This window comes from Dermacentor andersoni, chromosome 7 (assembly GCF_023375885.2).
Source record: "Dermacentor andersoni chromosome 7, qqDerAnde1_hic_scaffold, whole genome shotgun sequence".
In the NCBI taxonomy this organism is placed as follows: domain Eukaryota; kingdom Metazoa; phylum Arthropoda; class Arachnida; order Ixodida; family Ixodidae; genus Dermacentor; species Dermacentor andersoni.
This window is the reverse complement of record NC_092820.1, coordinates 151,949,002-151,968,516: the sequence shown is the minus strand read 5'-3', so window position 1 is coordinate 151,968,516 and position 19,515 is coordinate 151,949,002. Positions and strand designations below refer to the sequence as shown.

Sequence of the window (19,515 nt, the reverse complement as noted above, 5' to 3'; positions counted from 1 at the left end):
TTATTGACTTCAGATGCTTTATTGCAAGCACACATGGCTGTATTAACAGACTGCTGTTCCGCAGCTGCAATGATGAAGATGCAGAAACGTACTGCAGCGACACAGCTCCTCAAATTGAAAAAAAAAAAAAGGCCAACACTTGCACACACATTTAGACACGATTATGAACAGGGTGGGAGAAACTACACGGCACGTGCAAACGACAGTCACACAATTCAGCAACAACAAACTCGCCCGCAGCTCTATTATTATCACACTGCATGTTCTCCCCACAGGACTAAAGCATATCCACCAAAAGCGTTCACTTTTACAGGTTCTCCTAATGTCACACATGACGATGGTTTATGTAAAAAAAGCAAGAATGTACAAAAATATGCTTCTATTGCAGATGATACATAGTAAGAACATCTGTAAACACTTGAACAATGCTTAACATGAATAAAGAACTGGTAATATCTAGGAAGGAATTTACAATGCAACATAAACAACTGCAAACAAAAAATTTTGCCCGACTGGATGGGTATACATACTTGTCTATGAAAAGTTAACACAACTTCAGAATACATCAAAACGATGTGCCCAATGGATTATCACCTCATAATTGATGTGCCTCAACCTCACACATACTCTTAAAACGATGACAAAAAGTAAAATAAAAATGTTAACAAAATTAAAATAATGTCTCTGTTAAGGGAGCCAATAAGAAATAATTTCTTTGCAGTCTAAGTGTGAGTTCAGAAATTGAGTGCTGTGGAAACAAACACAGTGAAGTTATTAGGACAGGTAACTATGGAACGATGAAGTGACATGCAGCCCTGCAGTTCAGAAACATGGCAATAGCAAACATGCCGACTTATTTTTATCACTTTTTTTTCTTATAGTAGTTTGGTATGGCATTATTTCCTGCAGCAATAAAAAAAATTGTTCCAAGCCTCATCTATTGCTTTCAGAATGAACACGACTCAATGTAAGATAAAGCAGATAATTCTTCCCAAGGAACAACTGCCCACTGAATGATAACTAAGAGTAGGAATGACATTTGCCAGTTAAGTTATGGCTATGTTCGTAAACTACAACACTGCATGCCACCGTCTTGCTCATCTGTGGTCACTTGTGCTGATCTTTTATTTTTGCATCTGTGTTCATTACCATCCTAGTGCATACTCCAAGGCTGCATGCCAAAGTTGCCAACCTTCTGACATCATTCCTTCGTCTTTTCACAAATGAAACAATGTCTCCTCAGTCTCTTCCTCGTGTGGCCCAGAAAGTTTTGTGGATAATTGTATAGATCCTGCAAAGACTTTAATCGCTTGACAAATGTCATGCAGGATAAAAAACTGGCCTGAGAACTTTCACAACTAGCTTGATGCGCATGCGTTAAGGACATATTTTCAAGGTACTTCATTAAGGGCACATTTCAAAAGTACTGTTGCTTTGGGTGCACACACAAACACAATTAAGACAACTCAATGGAGCACTTAAAGCTGCCAAAGCACCAACCAGTGGAGTAAGCTCGATGACGGCATGTTACGCAGCTGAAACTTAAACCCAACGTTGTGCACGAGACACCTAAAGAAGTGGTGACACAACTCACCCTGCAACACTTTTGAAGTTCCGATCACACAATGAATGCTGCATTTAAATTTTACCTAATTATGATTGAAGGTGCTCTCACAATCTTCCCTTTATGGCCTACTCGGGAAACCATATGATGTTTGACCTCTGTATATTGCATATGCTAATAAACTTTAAATTTAAAACGGAATGCCTGCCACCTATTCAGTAATTCCCATGTTTGGTTTGAAATAACAAAGAGAAGGAAAATGAAAAGCGGCTCTTTTCCATAAGTTGCCAGCCAGATTGGCTCAAGAACCATCACTTTCTTGAAGTGTGATCCCTGCAAAATTCAAGTTAGAATAGAGGTCAAGAGCTTTGGCTTGGCACGTCATTCATTGACAAGCAATTTTAGTGTTCTGGCAACACCCCAACAGCTCAGCTTCAATATGTGACCCTCGAAGACAAACACCATCTGACGATGATGTACAGTGGCTGCTGCAGCAAGTGCACTAGAGGAAATTAAGGCTGTAACAAATTCTGGGCACTAAGTTAGCTTGACACCTTATCTTTGTTTTAATATATTTCGTATAAACACTTCTTCAGTATGACCAGACGCAGATTCACTGAATAGCTTTCTTTGACTGTGAATGGAGCAATTCGTGTACCAAATGTTATGAAAATAACTTTCTTATCAAGTTCGCTTAGAAATGTCGTCGTAGCCATCACAAAATTTGGTACATGAGCTGCTCTGTTTGCATGCTAAAGAAACCTTCACTAGAGACACTGTGACTCCAATTGCCAGTAACTCAAATACTTCACACAATTAAAAAGACTGCGTTACGAGGTGGCCTAACTGGTAACTCAGTGATCATCACAGCCCCGTCTACATGCTCTGCAGACAAAATAAACAAAACTCGTGCATCAGACAAAAAAATTACAAAAGCAGCATTTCACGTCAGTTCGAGAAATGTGCATTGAATATGCAAATAAGTTCAGTGTAACAACGTGGATAATCTTATACAAGTGAATTATTATAACAAGGCATTTTAACTTAATATTCATCATGGCACGAACATAGTGGTGCTAAGAAAACATGAGGTGTGGTTTCATAACCACTTCGAAAGAACCGTGGTACAGGTGAAATTGAGTGCATGTCTTGAACGCAAACAACCCTTGATGCATTCATTTCATTCACGACTATCCTTTGGTTATGTCGTGAACTGGCCCAGCACACCAAAGCCTAGCTGTAAACATATGGACTGATTAAATAAGATTCCAATGGAATTCCTTCACAAAACAAAAAACGAACTCTGTGCTAATATTCCAGAGATATCCCTGCAGCCGTGTTTAACAACAACTAAATTCTGCAATGTGACATGCAAAACATGTTGACACAGACCCTTTGCCCTGTGATCAACCTTCAATGCATTCCCTCCATTGTAATCTTTCTGTACAAAGCTACCATTTCTCTGCAGGCAACTTTCACATCTGCTTCGTGACAATGTGACTGGTTCAAAGCTACTGAGCTGCCACACAAAGTAAGGTGAAGTCGGCCATTCAAAATTCCTTTCAAGATGAGGAATGGTCATCTGTGACGAGTTATCACCGCCACTGCACGTCTAAACTCTTGCCCTAATGACTACTGTCAGCACCTTAAGAGAACATCTAAACCATCCAGAAACCTCAGTAGAACGACATTTCCCAGCGATCACACGTTGCGTGTGACATTCAAGATGTGATGGCACAAATTCTTTAACCCCACAGAGTACTGCCCTAGATAGAAAAATGCGGCACGGACATTTGTGTGGGTTACTTCAGCCTGTTTTCAACAAGCATGGAAATGATGAGAAGTAACGAGCATTGGCTTGGCTTGGCTGACTCCTTGGTGAGCGATATTGCTCTTTCTGGCTGCTGAAATGCCTTTTTTTTTTTACAAGAAAGCCACTGCTATATGTTACTAACATATGTTCTATAGAGAACATACAAAGCAATATCTATTCCCCAGAAATGTCGGGCACACTTTTAGCGGTCAAAAGCTTGCAAGTTTGTGAGTTTTTTTTTGTAAACTGTCGTCTGCTCATTAAATAATAGCATTGTCCACAAATGGCAGCGCTAACGCTTTTTTATAGAACTGTTGTGTGAAAGACTGTCAAATTAAAGCATGTGTAAGATTATGTGCAAATTCATGGCCAATCCTGTGGCAACACCGATAAACAAGAAAAAGGGGAACTGAAATGAGCAGACGAAATAAATCTCACAGAACCAGACGAATTCATCAGCTATATCGCAGTACGCGAGTCAACAAATGCCATTCTAGAGCCTGCACTGTTCATTGCTTCCATGGTCATCGAACAACTGTAGCGCTAATGTTCCAATGACTGATCTCTCTATAAAACTCCGCGGCAAAATAATAGCATCCCAGATCAGTCGGCGCATGCAGAAGTTCCACACTCTGAAGGTTTCACGGTTCATGATGAAACCCCATGCTTTGTCCCGTAAGTAGAGAAATGCGATGGCCTAAGGCGAGGAATGTCGCAAGCAGATGACAGAAAGTGGGCATTTATGCCTGCTCCTGGCCAAAGAGGGTGGGCAGGCCGGCATTGGCCACGGCATCGTCTTCTTCTACAGCCATCTTCTGAGGCCGGAACATTGGAGGCAGGTTCATAATCTGGATGGCTGCCTTGAACTGTTGACCAATGCTCTTCTACATGATGGAAGACAGGAGAGAAAGAAAGAGAAGAAATGTCTTAATATTTTGTATGACTCACTTACACAGGCTGTGTTAGTTCATCCCCATTGCAATAAGAACTTAAGGTAGAAAAGATAGAGAGAGAGAAGGAAGCCAAATAGATAAAGAAGGCAAGACAAGAGAGCAACGTGCAAATAGATCTTCAGAAGAAATACTAACTGAAACAAAATTATGAAAAAAATATTTTTACACTGATGACATAGCAGCGCTTGGAACTTAAAGTACTATCATCTTATGCAGTTTTGAATAAGTTTGTCTTCTGCAAGGTGTTCCAGAACATGTGCTTGAAATTGAGAAGTAATCTTCTGGCTCATATGTGAACTAGTCTAATTCCTAAAATTACTTCTAACAGCACCTTGAGTCATATGAATATGCATGACATTGTGGTAAAAGCCATCCTTAGGAAATCTCTCAATTATCTAATCTTCCCTATACCTAAGTAATTTCAAACACATTTTCTGAAACATCCTGTACATTGACCTCCTTGTCAACAAGTTTCTACATGAGTAATGTCATACTGCATACTACTGAACTGCTATGGTATTGCTGCATGTAATGTGCCAGGCCATGCAAAATGTAATGTCATGTTTTCACTCTGTTTTCACTCATGCATGTTTTCAGCCATGCTTATGTTAACAACCATATATGTCCTCCTAAAGTAATGCCTCCTGGTTTCAAGATGAAGTAAGAGAAATTTAACATAATCTAGAAACCTGAGGGCTTGCCTCTCCAGACTGGCAACACTGCATGAATTTGCCGACACACCAGTAGAGTTGATGAAATGACTTATAGAAATTACTAACTACCAACAACTTGTCGCCTTCGATGAGCCGCTACAAAGTGGTAGCAGAGAACTTGCCAACTCACCCCTATGATAGGCGAGATTAGCCTTTTGAAGAGGTCCTTCTTCTTCTTCTCGGGCAGGGCTTTCCCGTCGCCTGGGGGCTGGAGCTTAGACTCAAAAGCCTGCACATCAATTTTGAGAGTTTGTGGATATCAGTGCTTGGTCGTGTCATTGCTGTGGACAGCAGAGGTTACAGTTTCTGTTTACTGCAAGCGGAAGAACCCGTTAGCACACGTTTTTGCCAACCAATAATTTTATGTTTGCCTTCATAATAGCGCAAAGAAGACTCTGACACAAGACAAAAAGACAGGCTATGTGATAACTTCAAGCCATAGTTTATTCCCAAAAAAAGCACTTCTTTTAACCGTCGTCACAAAAACACCCAAGAAAAGAAAATGAAGAAGTGTGCATCCTCAAAACACCGAAAACATTGCTTATCACTCCGCTGTGCCGTCAGAAAACAAGAAAACTGAAGACGTGAAACCAAGAATGAGCCACAGCGCATGTGTCTGCACAAAGGTGTAGACAATATTAAGTTGACACTAGGGGTATGCGAATACTTGAACATCACTAAATCAAATTGAATAGTGAATGTTTTAATAATTCAAATTGAATATCCACTATTGGATTTTTCGAATAGTTAACATATTCGGTGCAGAGACCCACACAGTGAGATATTGCGTGCGCCACGGAACCTCTCGTGCTTAATGCCGCCCAAGCAAGAGTTTCACTTTGCTTTTGGTGCAAAACGAGCATTGAGCGTGCCGCAGATGGGCAGCCCCGGCTGAAACAGTAGTGGATTTTGTCACTGCAGGTGCTCCCCAACGTTGCCCTGACGCGGGGATCGCACCCGCAGCTCCTGAACGCTGCAATTCGCAGAACATCATGTCAGCCAGGGCCCCTTCTATAATCACAAGGTTTATCCGGGCCAACAGGACCGATCAAAATGATAATGCGATGTGGGCAGAGGGAATGGCAACAAAGGCAGCACATATTTTTTTAAATGCTAAAGCATGTATGAATATTGGGCCGATTATCCGCCGTACGCTGCCGTCAATCCAACCCGTACAGATGATCTCGGGACCGATCACTGATGAGTCACTCATACGAACATATTTGTGGCAAGTGTTCCATGATGGCATGCAGCCTGTTATCTCATTGGCCAGTGGCAAATTTTCATCACACCACATTACCTAGGCCATTAGGCCTAACAGCGCTAATTCGTGAGGCGTTGGCGACTTAAGTTATGGTAAAGTTTGCAGCCAAGTGACACTCCAGGAGTTGACAAAGGAAAGCGAGTGCATAAGATGGCAATGAAGTTGCTCACAGCCGCCATCTTTACGAACCACCTCTTGTTCTCGACGCCATTTATAGATGCACATCGATCTCTTTTTGTAGCTACAAGACTAGTTTTGGATTTAAACCGCGGGTGTGAAAGTGTCATGTGACTGGTGCGCCGACGGCGGATGAAGGAGGGCGGGTTGCCTAGTGCGAATTAACTGCAACTGTCGAGATTTCAGAATTTTTGACGGGTGGCAAATCATGCCAAACCTGACAACGAAATGGCGCAGATGGTGCCTGCTCTATACTGTCAGCACCGGCTACACGCGGTGCGGTGATTGAGTAACGTTATGTGTGGTCCTTTGGTCAGTAGAGCACACTGGCCTAGGTAACCCACCTGCCGTAAATAATAGGGCTTCTATAGTTTAGAGAACAAATCGAAAGAAAAACCATCTATGCAATAAATAAAGCATTGCCACAAAACTCAGGTCCACTATTAAATTGAGAACCTCGTACATATTCAGCACAACAGAATCTGATTAGTTCATTAGTTCCAGAGGAAAAATGGCACTTGCTTCTAATCAACCAAACATTCTACTGATAAAAAAATTTTTTCCAAGCCTTCATTTACTAGAACTGAACTGTAATCAGTGCTGGAGCACTAGTTTGACGTTCCTTTCTACAAGAAGAGACCGTACGATATATATCTTGACTTCCATGTGCCTAAGTTACTGATAGCTTGCTACATTATCGTTACGCAATGCTACAAGATTCCCAAGCATGAGCAGCAACATATTTTGCAACATATTATGCCCAAAGTTTGTAAGCATGAAATTTTGTGGAATATTTCCTGATATTCCATGTTCGATTCGATATTCGCTTTTTCTTTCTTGAATTGACTCGACATTGGATTCGAAATCTACTGTTTGGTATTTGCACACCCCTAGCAGATATTAGACCCAACTTTTTTTTTTTTTTTTTGACAAATTCTGCTTTTTAGTAGGGGTTACCAAAGGGTGGCTAATAAACATGTGGCCGTTGTCTTACCTCCAGGGCCTCCGGAGTGCATCCCGGGATCTGGAGCAAAGTGGTACAGAGTCCGGGAAAGAGAGGCCGCGCGGCCTGGTAAAGGGCCAGCCCGAGGGACACCAGTAGTGTCTGGTTGATGTCGTGCTCACCCAGCACCTGCAGCCCCATCAGCACACACCGGAGCAGGTACGCCGCACTGCCTTCGTCTCGGACAAATCCGTGCTCAAACATCTGCGAGGGAAGGGCACGGGGCCAGCTTAGCAGTAGGGTGGCAGGGCATAGCACGGCCATGCCAAGTACTGCTGTGGCTTTTGCCGTGCATCTGAACATATGTGTGCAACAGATTATCTCCAGCAGGACACATGAAAGTGAAATGCGATAGAGATGCATGGTAAGAAAGAAAGCATGAATATAGCAAGAGAAACAAATAAGAAATTAAGGAAAGAAAGAAAGCAATAAGGATAGTGGCAGATTGTTAAATCTATACCTGCAAACCTGTGAGAGTTAAGATTCGTAAAAGCCTTGCAAGCGAGAGGAAGGGGGTTGAGGTATGGCAGCATTGTAGCATCCTTAAAATCTTTGCTCTGAGCGCATACCACTACTGGTATACGTTTGCACTTTATTACTGATTTAACTTCAGATGCAGCAGGCAAGCAGCTACAAGCTCAGAACACCAGCAACTCAAAAAACCAGCGACTCACAACCAACACACTGTCTTTAGAATGCAGTGACTTTTTCAGCCATCTCACTGTTGCCGATTTCACCAGCTTCAGGAACTATACTGAACAAACTTCCTCAAACCAAGTACCCCACTAGCATACAACACATAGCACTGCTCCAAGGTGGCCAAGGTTGCTACGTCTTTTACAATGCTAAGCACAAGGTTGCAGGATCAAATCCCGGCCGCAGTGGCCGCATTTCGATCAGGACGAAATGCAAGAGCACCCACGAGCCTTGCATTGGGTGCACATTAAAGAACCCCAGGTGGTCAAAATTATTCTGGAGTTCTCCACTACTGCGTGCCTCATAATAAGTTTGTTGTATTGACACATAAATCCCCGGAATATATTTAAGAAAGCAGTGCCAATAAAACATAATTCCTGTTTTGCATGCATTTTCTTTTTCTGCAATCTTGTGTCACCTTATCTATCAATGCCTCTAAGAGTTTTTTTTTTTTTTTTTGAAAAGAAATTATTTGTTGCAGAACATGACGCAACAGTCGTAAAATCGTAGAATTAGCTCAAATTTGTAAAATTTACCAAAAATCCCGGAGAGTTGGCATTTGTGTAATTGGCAATGAGATCAAAATCTGGAAAGAGTGAAAAAGAAAAAGTATGTGTGCGAGCATGCACGTGCATGCATACATGCACGCATTCATATTGAAAAACTGGAAAAGCAATTGTGTTTATGTTCATCACAAAGGTTCTCCGAGAGAAAAAATGACATGGCTTAAGTAACCAATTCTGCAGCTCTGTCTCTGGTGCCTTGAAGTCATAAGCAGAAAGGACAGTGAGCAACCAGCACTCACAACTTTAAGCAAGGGCATGCTCAGCTGCAAGGCCTTGAAGGATGCAGCTGTGTCGGACCAGTGCAAGGCGTTGAACACGGCCATCACAATGGGTGAGCACAGCTCCTGCAAGTGGCGAGAGAGAAAGAAAAACACAATTCAAGACTTCTTACATGGCTAAACAGGCTGATTTCATGATAAACTATTCATTTCAACTCCCAGCGCCAAGCACAAGACAAGCAACTTGAAAGAAATGACATGCACATGCGTTTCTTTTCCTTTCAAGCCTCTCGTCATGTGTTTGGCAACAACTTCATTAACCATGGCAAGTTTCTCACACTGTGGTCACTCCTGCCGTGTTACTGCAAAACGGTCAGCAGGCAACAGGTAGTAGTTGTCAAGCTCACTGGGGCATGAGGGTGCAGATGGATTCATTTTTATTATTTATTTCTATTTATTTCGATACCCTAAAGGCCCAATGCGGGCATTACATAGGGGGGGATTCATCAAAGAAAACGTATAAATATACAACACAGGTTATAAACGGCTTAAGACAGAAATAAACAAGTTAAGAAGCCAGGTACAAGTTAATCAGGAAAAAAAATGGCTAGGAACAGGAACTGGAAAATTGCACATGTAGCAAATCCCACAAGACAAAACAAAAATCGCATCTTCAGAAATTGCAAAACATGGCATCTAACATTTCACGGAACGATACGGCCGATACGCACACGCTAAAAAAAAAAAAGAAAGAACGACGCACATCATTTTACATTGGAATTTTCTAAGCATGACCAAAGAGGTGTTTGAAATGAGGATGTTTCAGCGATAGCCGCAATACTAGAAGGAAGTGAATTTCACTCTTCGATAGCCAGAACCAAAGGTGAGTATTTGAATCGTTCTGTCCAAGTGAAACTGGGTTTATTTATTTAGAAAAATTTTAAAGCCGAGTTTCTAAGACTGAAGTTTGACTGTGTACAGGTTTTCAAACGCACTATTTCAGACACCAAATTATGAAAACAAACAAGAAGGAAAAGTATGCTTTGAACTTGTGAAACGAGAACTATATATACAAAAAGGCAAAAACACAAATGCAGAAGCTCTTCGAACCACACAAGTTATTGTTTGGTTTGAGTTCAACAACATGTTTTCCACACTTTAAGAAAAGAAAGCTACAAGGAGTTCACATGAAATCCATATGAAATGCTTATATGAATTGCCATATGGATGCTTTACCCACTGGACCACGGGCATCCCAATGACCCATGTTGACGGGAAAACGGTTAATGACAGGCACAGATAGATAAGGCTGCCGCTTGGGTGCCTCATATCATAATAGTGATCAATGTGATGATGGCACAAGCACTGCGGCAATGACGAGTCGCTGATGGCACTCGCGTAAATGAAGCTATACGAATAGGAGCCCCGGTCAAGCGGGCAAATCAAAGGAAGCCGCACCTCTGTCTTGAGAATCGTAGCTCCAAATGCAGAGATTGTTGCGGCGCTTGATTCCACCTGTTTTCCTTCCTGGTCCTCGACCATGCTGTCAAGGCTGGCATCTTGCTGTCCTCGCTTGGTCAACAGCACGGCTGCTGCAGAAGTCAGGATTTCGGCATGAACATACAGTGAAAATTTGCAGCCCCTTTCACATGAAACAAGAGCCAAGCAGCTGGCTTCCTATTAGCTAAAGCTTGCTAGCTTTGGCTAGTCATGAACCAGTTGACCTGAATAGCTAAAGCTTGCCAGCTTTGGCTATTCCCTAACTGGCAACTAATCTATCACTAACACTCATACCTTTAGCCTACTCTAATAGCCAAAACTTGGCAGCTTTTGCTATTCACTAATTCACCATTCATCTATCACTGGCTAGATCTAGCAAGATGAGCTGTCAACATGAATTCTGATACGTGGCTATCCACATGTCAATTTTACGTTAATTTCAATGACAGTGTCGTGGCGCCACTGAAGGCACCACGACACTGTCCACATGCACATTCTAGTGGTGTTATCTACAAAAGCCTTGTACGAGTTTCTGCAAGAACTATATGTTCCTGCATCTCTTTGTATATCGACAGTGAGTACTTTTTCCTCCACTCTATCACATTGCTCCTTGACACACTCTGTGAACGTCTTTCATGTCCCCATTTGCACAGCTCTGCCTAAGCAGCCGCTATCTTCACACAGCAGTTGCATTTTGCATAGGAGAGTTGAGTTAGTAGTATGAAAAAACAATGCAATACAGGCATTTAAATAACTGTTATTGAAATTGTAATGTAAAAATTGATTGCTGAAGGGGCACTACTACTATAGCTACTGCTACTACTACTACTACTACTACTACTACTACTACTACTACTACTACTACTACTACTACTACTACTACTACTACTACTACTACTAGAACAGCCATGATGCTAGCAATACAGTTAGAAAGTCTATAACAGCTGTTGCTGTAAAACTGGCAAATAAGAGTACTGGCCTAAGTGGGCTCCCAAATATTCATAGGAAACATACCATTTCGCAACAACCAAAACGGTAGCTAGATAGTCCTAACTAGCTATCTAGAAACTAGAAGTCTCTAGATAGCCAACTTATGGAAAAAATTAGAAATTCAGTTTTTCAAGGCCACTAGTATGGGCTTTTTATCGGTTACTCCATGTCTTCTGTCCAGTCTCTTGCAAGACAAACGGATCCTCGACATCCCAGCTGACTGCGCTGCCCAAATGCACATTACATCAGAAGTAATTTGGGAGTAACACAAACAGCTCCTGCACATGGCTCAGCTTCGTGATAACAATTAACAATTTAGGTGTTGCTTCTAAACTTGTTCCAAGTGACTGCCCCATACATCCCCTGCCTCGTAGCGCCTTGCCCGGCCGATACAAGCACGCTTTATGGACACACGCATGTAAGATTGCCTCCACTCACCCAAAACGTCAAGGTATTCACGTGATAGCAGACGGTTCAGCTGGTCGTCCAACAGTTCTTGTTCCTCAGTCATTTCTGTCTCATAGTCCACACTGATGCGTATGCACACACATACACAAAAAATGACGAGAAAAATTAACAAGAGCACATGCTCTCAGGAAGCTATAGGAAATGCATTAAGGCTTTCACCAAAGAATTACAGGTTCACACATGGACCAGATATGTTTCCTTATGACCGCTTTGACTCTTTGTTAACCAGTGGTGATGACTGTCACCATGTTACCAGATGTGGCTGCCATATCACAGTTCTTGTACTACACGTGGAAAATTGTAAACCAGCTACAACTGACTGTCTTCCTTCATACAAGACACAAGTCCACAGGAAGATGGAGGCTTGAAGTGACCAAAAGTAACTGAACAAAGGAAGTCGTTGGAGCTGATGTTTTGACAAGGGCGTTGACAAAGAAAAGCTTCCTTATAGAAACGCTGGCTCCAGTGACTCCCCTTGTACAACAACTTTGATGTTTTCGTTCGCAACACTTCAACACTAAAGAAAACACTCAAGTTTGATTTCTTTTGCACATTTAAAGAAGCAGTGAAAACTCGTGTTTCTACTGACATTTCCTCCCAAGAACCAAAGGGTTCACTAATCAAGCAAAGAAAAGTTTAGAAAATACCTTTTGAATAAACATTATTAAACTGCTTGCCATCTGAATTTGTCTCAATCTTCCAATATTTTCTAGAACACCTTCAATTACATAAAATCAGTCAGCTTTTAGCAATATTTGCAAGTTTTGTCACCAGCATAATCATCATTTATTTAACTTTTAAAGAGCCTCAACTGGGGCATTACATAAGAAGGAGGGAGGAACAGAAAACCTAAGTTAGCAATCTTTTGTATGAAAATAAACGCAGTTCCACTAAATTGAAAGGTGCATTCACAGTGTCTATAGCTATGAGCACAGAAAAGAGCGACATATAGTTTGGTAAAGTAAAACAGACGAAATTCTTACCTATTTCCATATTTGAGCCTGAACTTCTCCCACTTTGCATTGAGTTTCTGCAAGACAGCCAAAAGTGACAAAGACAAAACCATTTCATCTGATACTGAGTATAATGCCTACTACAAACAGGTCTACATTCTTTAGTATGAGTTCCCAGGAAGCAGAGATTTTCGTTAGAATTTCTGAACTTGAATAAGCTACAGTGTGAAACAGAATTACGGCTTATACATAATGAGAACATGCACACACCTAGTAATGCCCAAACCAATATATTACAGAAGCGGAATGTGAGCAGATGGACTGTACGACCCACTGGGATCCACCATTTTTGGGACTGATTAAATGCAGCTCAGGCTTCACTTGAAGGCCTTGCTAATGATCTTTTATCAACAGAGGTCTACGTAACGCTATTATAAAGCCATTAAAGGGACTGACAACTGATTTTTAAGGGCCTAGTCTTTTGTGGCAAAATGCAAAGCTCACCCTAAGTAGTGTTTACACCTGCAGCAGTTACTTCCAAAAGCGTGTGGACATTTCGTAAACAGAATGTTTCGATCTGAGCACCCTCTAAAAAAAGTAAGAGTCCCTCCTCCAGCAACGCTGAGAAGTGAGAGCAATATCGGTAGCCCACCTCACAAATTGTGAAAGCCGCCTATCATTCTGCTTTCAAAGGAGTGAGTGAAACTGCGGTTAACCACCTACATTTTGACCTTTTCAACCACATTTGAAGATAAAAAGCTGGTACAATAAGTTTGCATTGTTATACAGACATCTCTTATATTTGTACCGCGCTTTCCCTTAAGTAAACACTTACGTAATGGCTGGCTGGCCCCTGCTATTGTTATTCTGTCGATAGATGAGTTAAGCAAACTCATCGAAAAAGAAGGCGAAGGCAGCGCCACTTCTCTGCTCACTGCAAACAAAGGCCTATCTGCACATTGTAAGTTATAAAAAGTTATAATCGTTAAATATTGTACTGCATTTCAACACTCATAAAAACACCAGGAACCGCGCAGACTAATAGAAGATCACATGATAGACCTCTTATGCATCTTCATTACTTTTCCACGTGGGGCGCCAAAGACCATTTGTCGTGACTTTTAGTGAATAATTACAAATATAAATCCCCGTATGATGAGAAAAACGTGGCTCGTTTTAACCAATACAATAGGCAATCTTCCCTTCAGCGGGATTATCTTGATTCAAGTTCTGAGGGGCTGTCTGTCCCTGTAACTCAAGATGTTTAGGAGCAGACTTTTCTGCTGTTGTTGGTAGGCCTCACTGGCAATGACAGAAGCAAATGTAAATTGTCTCAGATAAATTCAGCCTCTCTTCAATGCCCGAAGAAATAAAAGGCAACACTGGACCAACCTGAAACACAAAGGGAAGCACGGGCTTGAGCAGGGGCAACACAACTGCGGGCTGAAGCTCGGCTGGACAGTGCTGCACAAAGGGCCTTAGGAAGACGCGTGCATCAACAGTTAAGGAAGAAAATCCACCTCAGCAGCTGGCTTAGGCCCTGAACATAACCTCATTTCAAACATTCGGCCCATCGTCAAGTGTTAAAAATTATGGGGTTTTACGTGCCAAAACCACTTTCTGATTATGAGGCACGCCGTAGTGGGAGACTCCGGAAATTTCGACCAGCTGGGGTTCTTTGACGGGCACCTAAATCTAAGTACACGGGTGTTTTCGCATTTCGCAATGTCAAGTGTTCTGTGTGCTGTTGTGCTCCATGTGAACCTTCTTTGAAAGTTCAATTCCTGCATAAGAACACAATAAAAAAAAGTGTTGTCGTTTATTTGTACTTGATACCTATCCCATGTGTTTGTGCATTTTGACTGTCATCAGTTTCTGAAAAAAAAAATTTTTTTTCTAGGTCCGGCAGTATGCTGTGTGCTTCTTTTTAGTTCAAGCAGATTTTCAAAAATTCCATAAAGCATGCACATGCAATTTAATTTGTTCAGGCCGATAACCTGGAGAAGCGGAAATCCCTTGCATGCCATCCATAATGTTCATTTACCTGATCAACAAAGTTTCATTATTAATCTTTTCAATTATTCACTTTAGGACCTATGTTGAAATAACAATATTGAATCTGAGCAGTAGTGAAATCACGTCTGCTTCGTAGAAATCCTAAAATTAGCACGACTTTTGAGATACTCATCCTTAAAATGTGCTGTGTGATACACTAAAGTTTTAGTTGACAATTTCCCAAAAGCCCCTCTGTAGTATCCTGCGTTAGATGCATGCTCCAAGCCAGTCACTAACTGGAAGTGGCCTTTACTTTAAGTGACCCTGTATGTGCACTGGTGGCAACATGCCTTTGTGGCAATATGAACTGTAACACATACATCGTATCTGTGTTTCACATCCCGATCCCTGTAGCAGTTCAGGAGGATTGTAACTGCTATGATAGCCCACTTTTGTGTGCTAGCACGCTATGCAAGCACACATTTGGGAACAGATACAGTAAAACCTTGTAATAACAAAACTAGGTATAACAAAATAAGGGATATAACAAAGTAAGTGAAGTTCCCCTTGCTATCCCCATAGATCGATATTATGGTGCATGCAGTAATGGATATAACAAAGCAATGAATAGAACAAAGTAATTCTGCCTCTACCTTCAACTTTGTTATAACAAGCTTTTACTGTACCTCGAAAATTCTGGTTGTCTTAGGATTTCTGCTAAGCACCCATCCCTTCATTAGTGCTTGGCTTCACTTTTGTAATATTACTGTGCATGCTAAAGTGAATAATTAAAAAAAATTAATTGTGAACTTCTTTGATGAGCTACCTGGACAGTGCAATTTATGATGGTGATAACATTAAAATGTAGAACAGCACATATTTCACAAGTTATATATATATACATACATAAAAAAGATGTGTTCAAGCTAAAGACAAAGCAGCTGATATATAAAATAAGGTGGTGCACAAAAACTAGTGGAATGGGAGCTTTCTCTCATCCCATTTTCTCTCCTTTCCTCCTAGTCCTGTTTTCGGGCTGTATTTTCAAGCCCAGCTGTCCATTCTTTTTCTTAAGCTGGGTTCAAACAACAAACCAGTTCACTGACTGCCTGTTGCCAGGCACGACATGGCTGTGCTGCCACAAACCACGCCGCTAGCATCATTGTAGACGTCATTGTGCGAGGAATTATTCGGCAAAACCGAGTCATCATTGCTTATACGCATAATTCGGTGCATCATGTGAATTCAGCTTAAATCGTACCAGCAACTATAGTGAGCGTAAGGCCTGTAACTGGAGGACATAAAACATGACAACGTAGCCACAGAGGTAAGGATATGCAGAATGGGTCGCAGCCTGTAGTCGGGAAGCTGGTCGAGACCTGCTAGCACTCCATTGACAAGCATTTCGGATAAACCCGGAGTCTGGTAGTACTCCGGGCCCAGTGACTGTCCCGCGTTGCCCAGGATCTGCAAACTGTGAGGTTTCCCACAGAAATGAAGCGAGAGGAAAGAAAAAAAAGAACTCGGTTTGTGGCATGAACACCCAAGGTTTCCAATGCCCGTATGACACTTCAACTTGAGCGACATAAGGATCACACATTGTGTCTCCTTAATTAAGAGGAGGCCTTACCTCGGGGCTTCCTCCGATTTCCCTATTTTTCCCATGTGAAATGCAGAAAATGCTCTCATTCGACAACCATTAAACCCGTTTGAGTGAAACTTGTTGCAATTAAGAGAGGAAGCTCAATTCTACTGACTGTAAGAAGCAGAATTTTGATATAGTGGCTCATAGTTTTTATGAACAACTGCAAAAATCTGTAATCTAAAGAAACACTGAAACCAGAAGCTTAAGAACCCTACATATCTGCACCAGGAACAAATACTATTGCAGTTCGGTACAGCTTGCATGCAAATGTTAAAGAGTTTGGGAAGGTTCTGAAACACTCCTGTTTAGAAATTGGTGGTATACGCATATACGCAAGAGCAATGTTTCGTACATCCATTTTGTCCATACTATTTTAGATGTCTTAATAAGTGCATTTTACAACATTGTGGTATCATTTCTTCTTTTTTCTGAGCTACAAAGTTTTAAGTTTAATGCTTCAGTTTTATAATTTTAGTAAATTTTAATGATAAATAAATTTGGACGGCCTAAATAAAGAATCAACTCCACAGTCAGTAGTATCTAACTTTTTTTCCTTTTAAGCACAACAATCATCACCAAATTTGTACAGTTGATGCCTAGCAAAACGATTTCTCACTTCCCATGTGTTTAGATAGAAGCTCCGGGTAAACCTTCCTCTTAATGTTGCAATGTACGTATTACAGTGTTATCCATCAATATATGCAGGCAGGGCCCTTTCTGAAAGCTCGCACAAAACATTTATGGTGAAAATTTGGCCCATCCACAAGAAAAAGTAAAATGTGTTATAGACATCAAAGAGAACACATCATTTTGCACTTTTCTTCACACTAAATTCAAAACTTACATTAAAAAAAAAAAGGGAAAACAGACACACTAACTACACAAAAACGCAATTTGGCATCTCACAGCTACTTTCATGACATATTTAAGTAAGCACACAAACTCTGTAGATCACAACGATAAACTTGAATAACTTCATTGCAAAGCAAATCAATTTGATATCTTTCCAAAAATGTGTGACCTGAGGCGATAATGTGTAACAATTATATCCGACATTGCTTTCTGTCTTTCATCCTCGGCTAGCATGACAGCACACCTTCGTTATCGCCTGTATTAGCCACTTGGTGAAACAGGCGATTTGAAGTTAATATACCCAACTTCATACATAACTATGAAAGTACTGCGGCCACAGAAGTTTCACCTTACGCAATTCCGAATGCAGCTGCTTTGAACCTATGATGCTTTCTACGGAATTACTACCTCACATGTTATAACTACAACTTATGAATGTAAAAGATACATAAACTCATGTATTATTTTGGCACTTTCGTGCTGCTGGTGTGCCAAATGCAAGTGGTGAACCGTGGCCACTGATCAGAGAAATAATTTAACTCTGCTCGTTCAGTGGTAAATGGGTTCAGATAGGCGATGTCCATTATGTAACAACTACGCATGTTTTGCAACATAAAAGTATGCAGCACTGTTCGATCGAATCACGTGATGCATACATATTTCTTTCGGTCATGAATTTCGGTCGCGAATTCGACCAGTGAGACAATTCTCTCTAGCCTTCGTTGCTAGAGAGTCTTAGCTAGCCTTCGTTGATGTTGCATGCAAAATTGAGTAAAGAATTGGAGGAAAAGAAACCCTCACATAATACGGCCCTTGGCCTATGGCTCCACAAACAACAAAACACATGGCTGTAGGAACCACAGCCGTGCTAGCTTGTGCAGCCAAAAGCGCTATGTGCTAAACCAATGCTACCTAAGATTCTAAAACGAAAGTGCGTATGATTTCTGCCTCCATTACAGGTGTCGTACCAATAGTCTTGAAAGTTGAACATGAAGCTCTTTGCACGGTCGACAGGCTGCTTTGAACCCGAGGTGTCTGATGAATCGCCATCGGCTCGAACACCTGAAACACACGATCGCGCGCAACACAACCTTCAGGACAGGGAATTCTATTCTGCTTGGAGGTACAGTTCTGAGAATGCCTAGCAACACAGGCTGATTCAAGGACATAAAGCACATCTATTGAATGTTGTTTCATTGTTTTTCTGAAATCACTTACATTGTACATTACTTGCAAATTATTTATATGGTAAAGATTATGAGTGCCATATGTTGAACGTAGACAAAGAAAGATAATGCAATCGCCATCCGTCAACTCAATCCTGACAGGACCGATGAGATTGAACGAGTTATCTGGTGGGTTAAACAAGATTCAGAAAAGAAATGGCAGAACACACGGCTCTGTGATTTGCTGCCCTCGTGGTTAGCTCAGATGGCAGAGCGACCGCCTGGCAAAGGCGTTGGTCCCATGTTCGAATCCCGGACCAGGATGAATTTTTCTTCAACTGCGAGGCTTTCTTTCTGAGAAACCCGTATGGGTCTTTTTTGTAGCTTTGTGTAACAGTTAAGGTGGATTTCAATGTTTTCCTTTCATCACTTGGCAGTATTTGCCCGACTCTAACAAACCCCCAAATCAAACATGCGCCTGCTTTCTCTGCGTTCAACGTAGAAAAGTAATGTAGAAATGACATTGAAGCTCCTAAACAAAGTAGAAATCTAATGTGCACCGAATTTTTCAGCAAGGAAAACGGGCAAGAGTCTAATACGTGTTACACCACGGAGGCCAGTTTCTTAAAGTCAACTTTGCCAAATGGATTTTAAGATCAATTTGCTGCAGCACACCCTTTTGATGTGGTAAAGCATACAAACGCTGCAAAGGCAATTTGGTTTTGAGTCCGACTGCACTGCACAAGCAGTTCACAGCCCAATATTTCTGAAATAATTAAACAAATAAACAAACAAATAAATAAGTAGTTAAAAAAGGCGTGCTTTAGAATCAGGTAGATATCGTAATCAGACATTGTGAGTTATGGTTGTTGCTTGAAAATCTTCTTAGGGCAGGCCAGAAATAGGCACTATTGACCAGAGGCAATGGGTGATCAACCATTGTCCCCAATCTCCGCCGTGACAAATGCTGCCATTAAAG

At 41.3% G+C, this 19,515-nt stretch overlaps 1 protein-coding gene across 1 annotated transcript in view; it reads right to left on the bottom strand.

Annotated features, from left to right (window-relative positions):
* Positions 1–19,515, bottom strand: part of Ranbp21 (exportin-5-like protein Ranbp21) — a 42,951-nt gene continuing 23,436 nt past the window's right edge. The window contains exons 24-33 of the mRNA XM_050180735.3: positions 18,339–18,432; positions 16,211–16,347; positions 14,271–14,368; positions 12,909–12,955; positions 11,896–11,987; positions 10,426–10,559; positions 8,989–9,093; positions 7,479–7,691; positions 5,174–5,272; positions 1–4,261 (exon numbers count right to left, since the gene is read on the bottom strand). Coding sequence (XP_050036692.1) covers positions 4,118–4,261; positions 5,174–5,272; positions 7,479–7,691; positions 8,989–9,093; positions 10,426–10,559; positions 11,896–11,987; positions 12,909–12,955; positions 14,271–14,368; positions 16,211–16,347; positions 18,339–18,432 — 1,163 coding nt within the window. The 3' untranslated portion in view covers positions 1–4,117. The remainder of the gene's footprint in view (positions 4,262–5,173; positions 5,273–7,478; positions 7,692–8,988; positions 9,094–10,425; positions 10,560–11,895; positions 11,988–12,908; positions 12,956–14,270; positions 14,369–16,210; positions 16,348–18,338; positions 18,433–19,515) is intronic.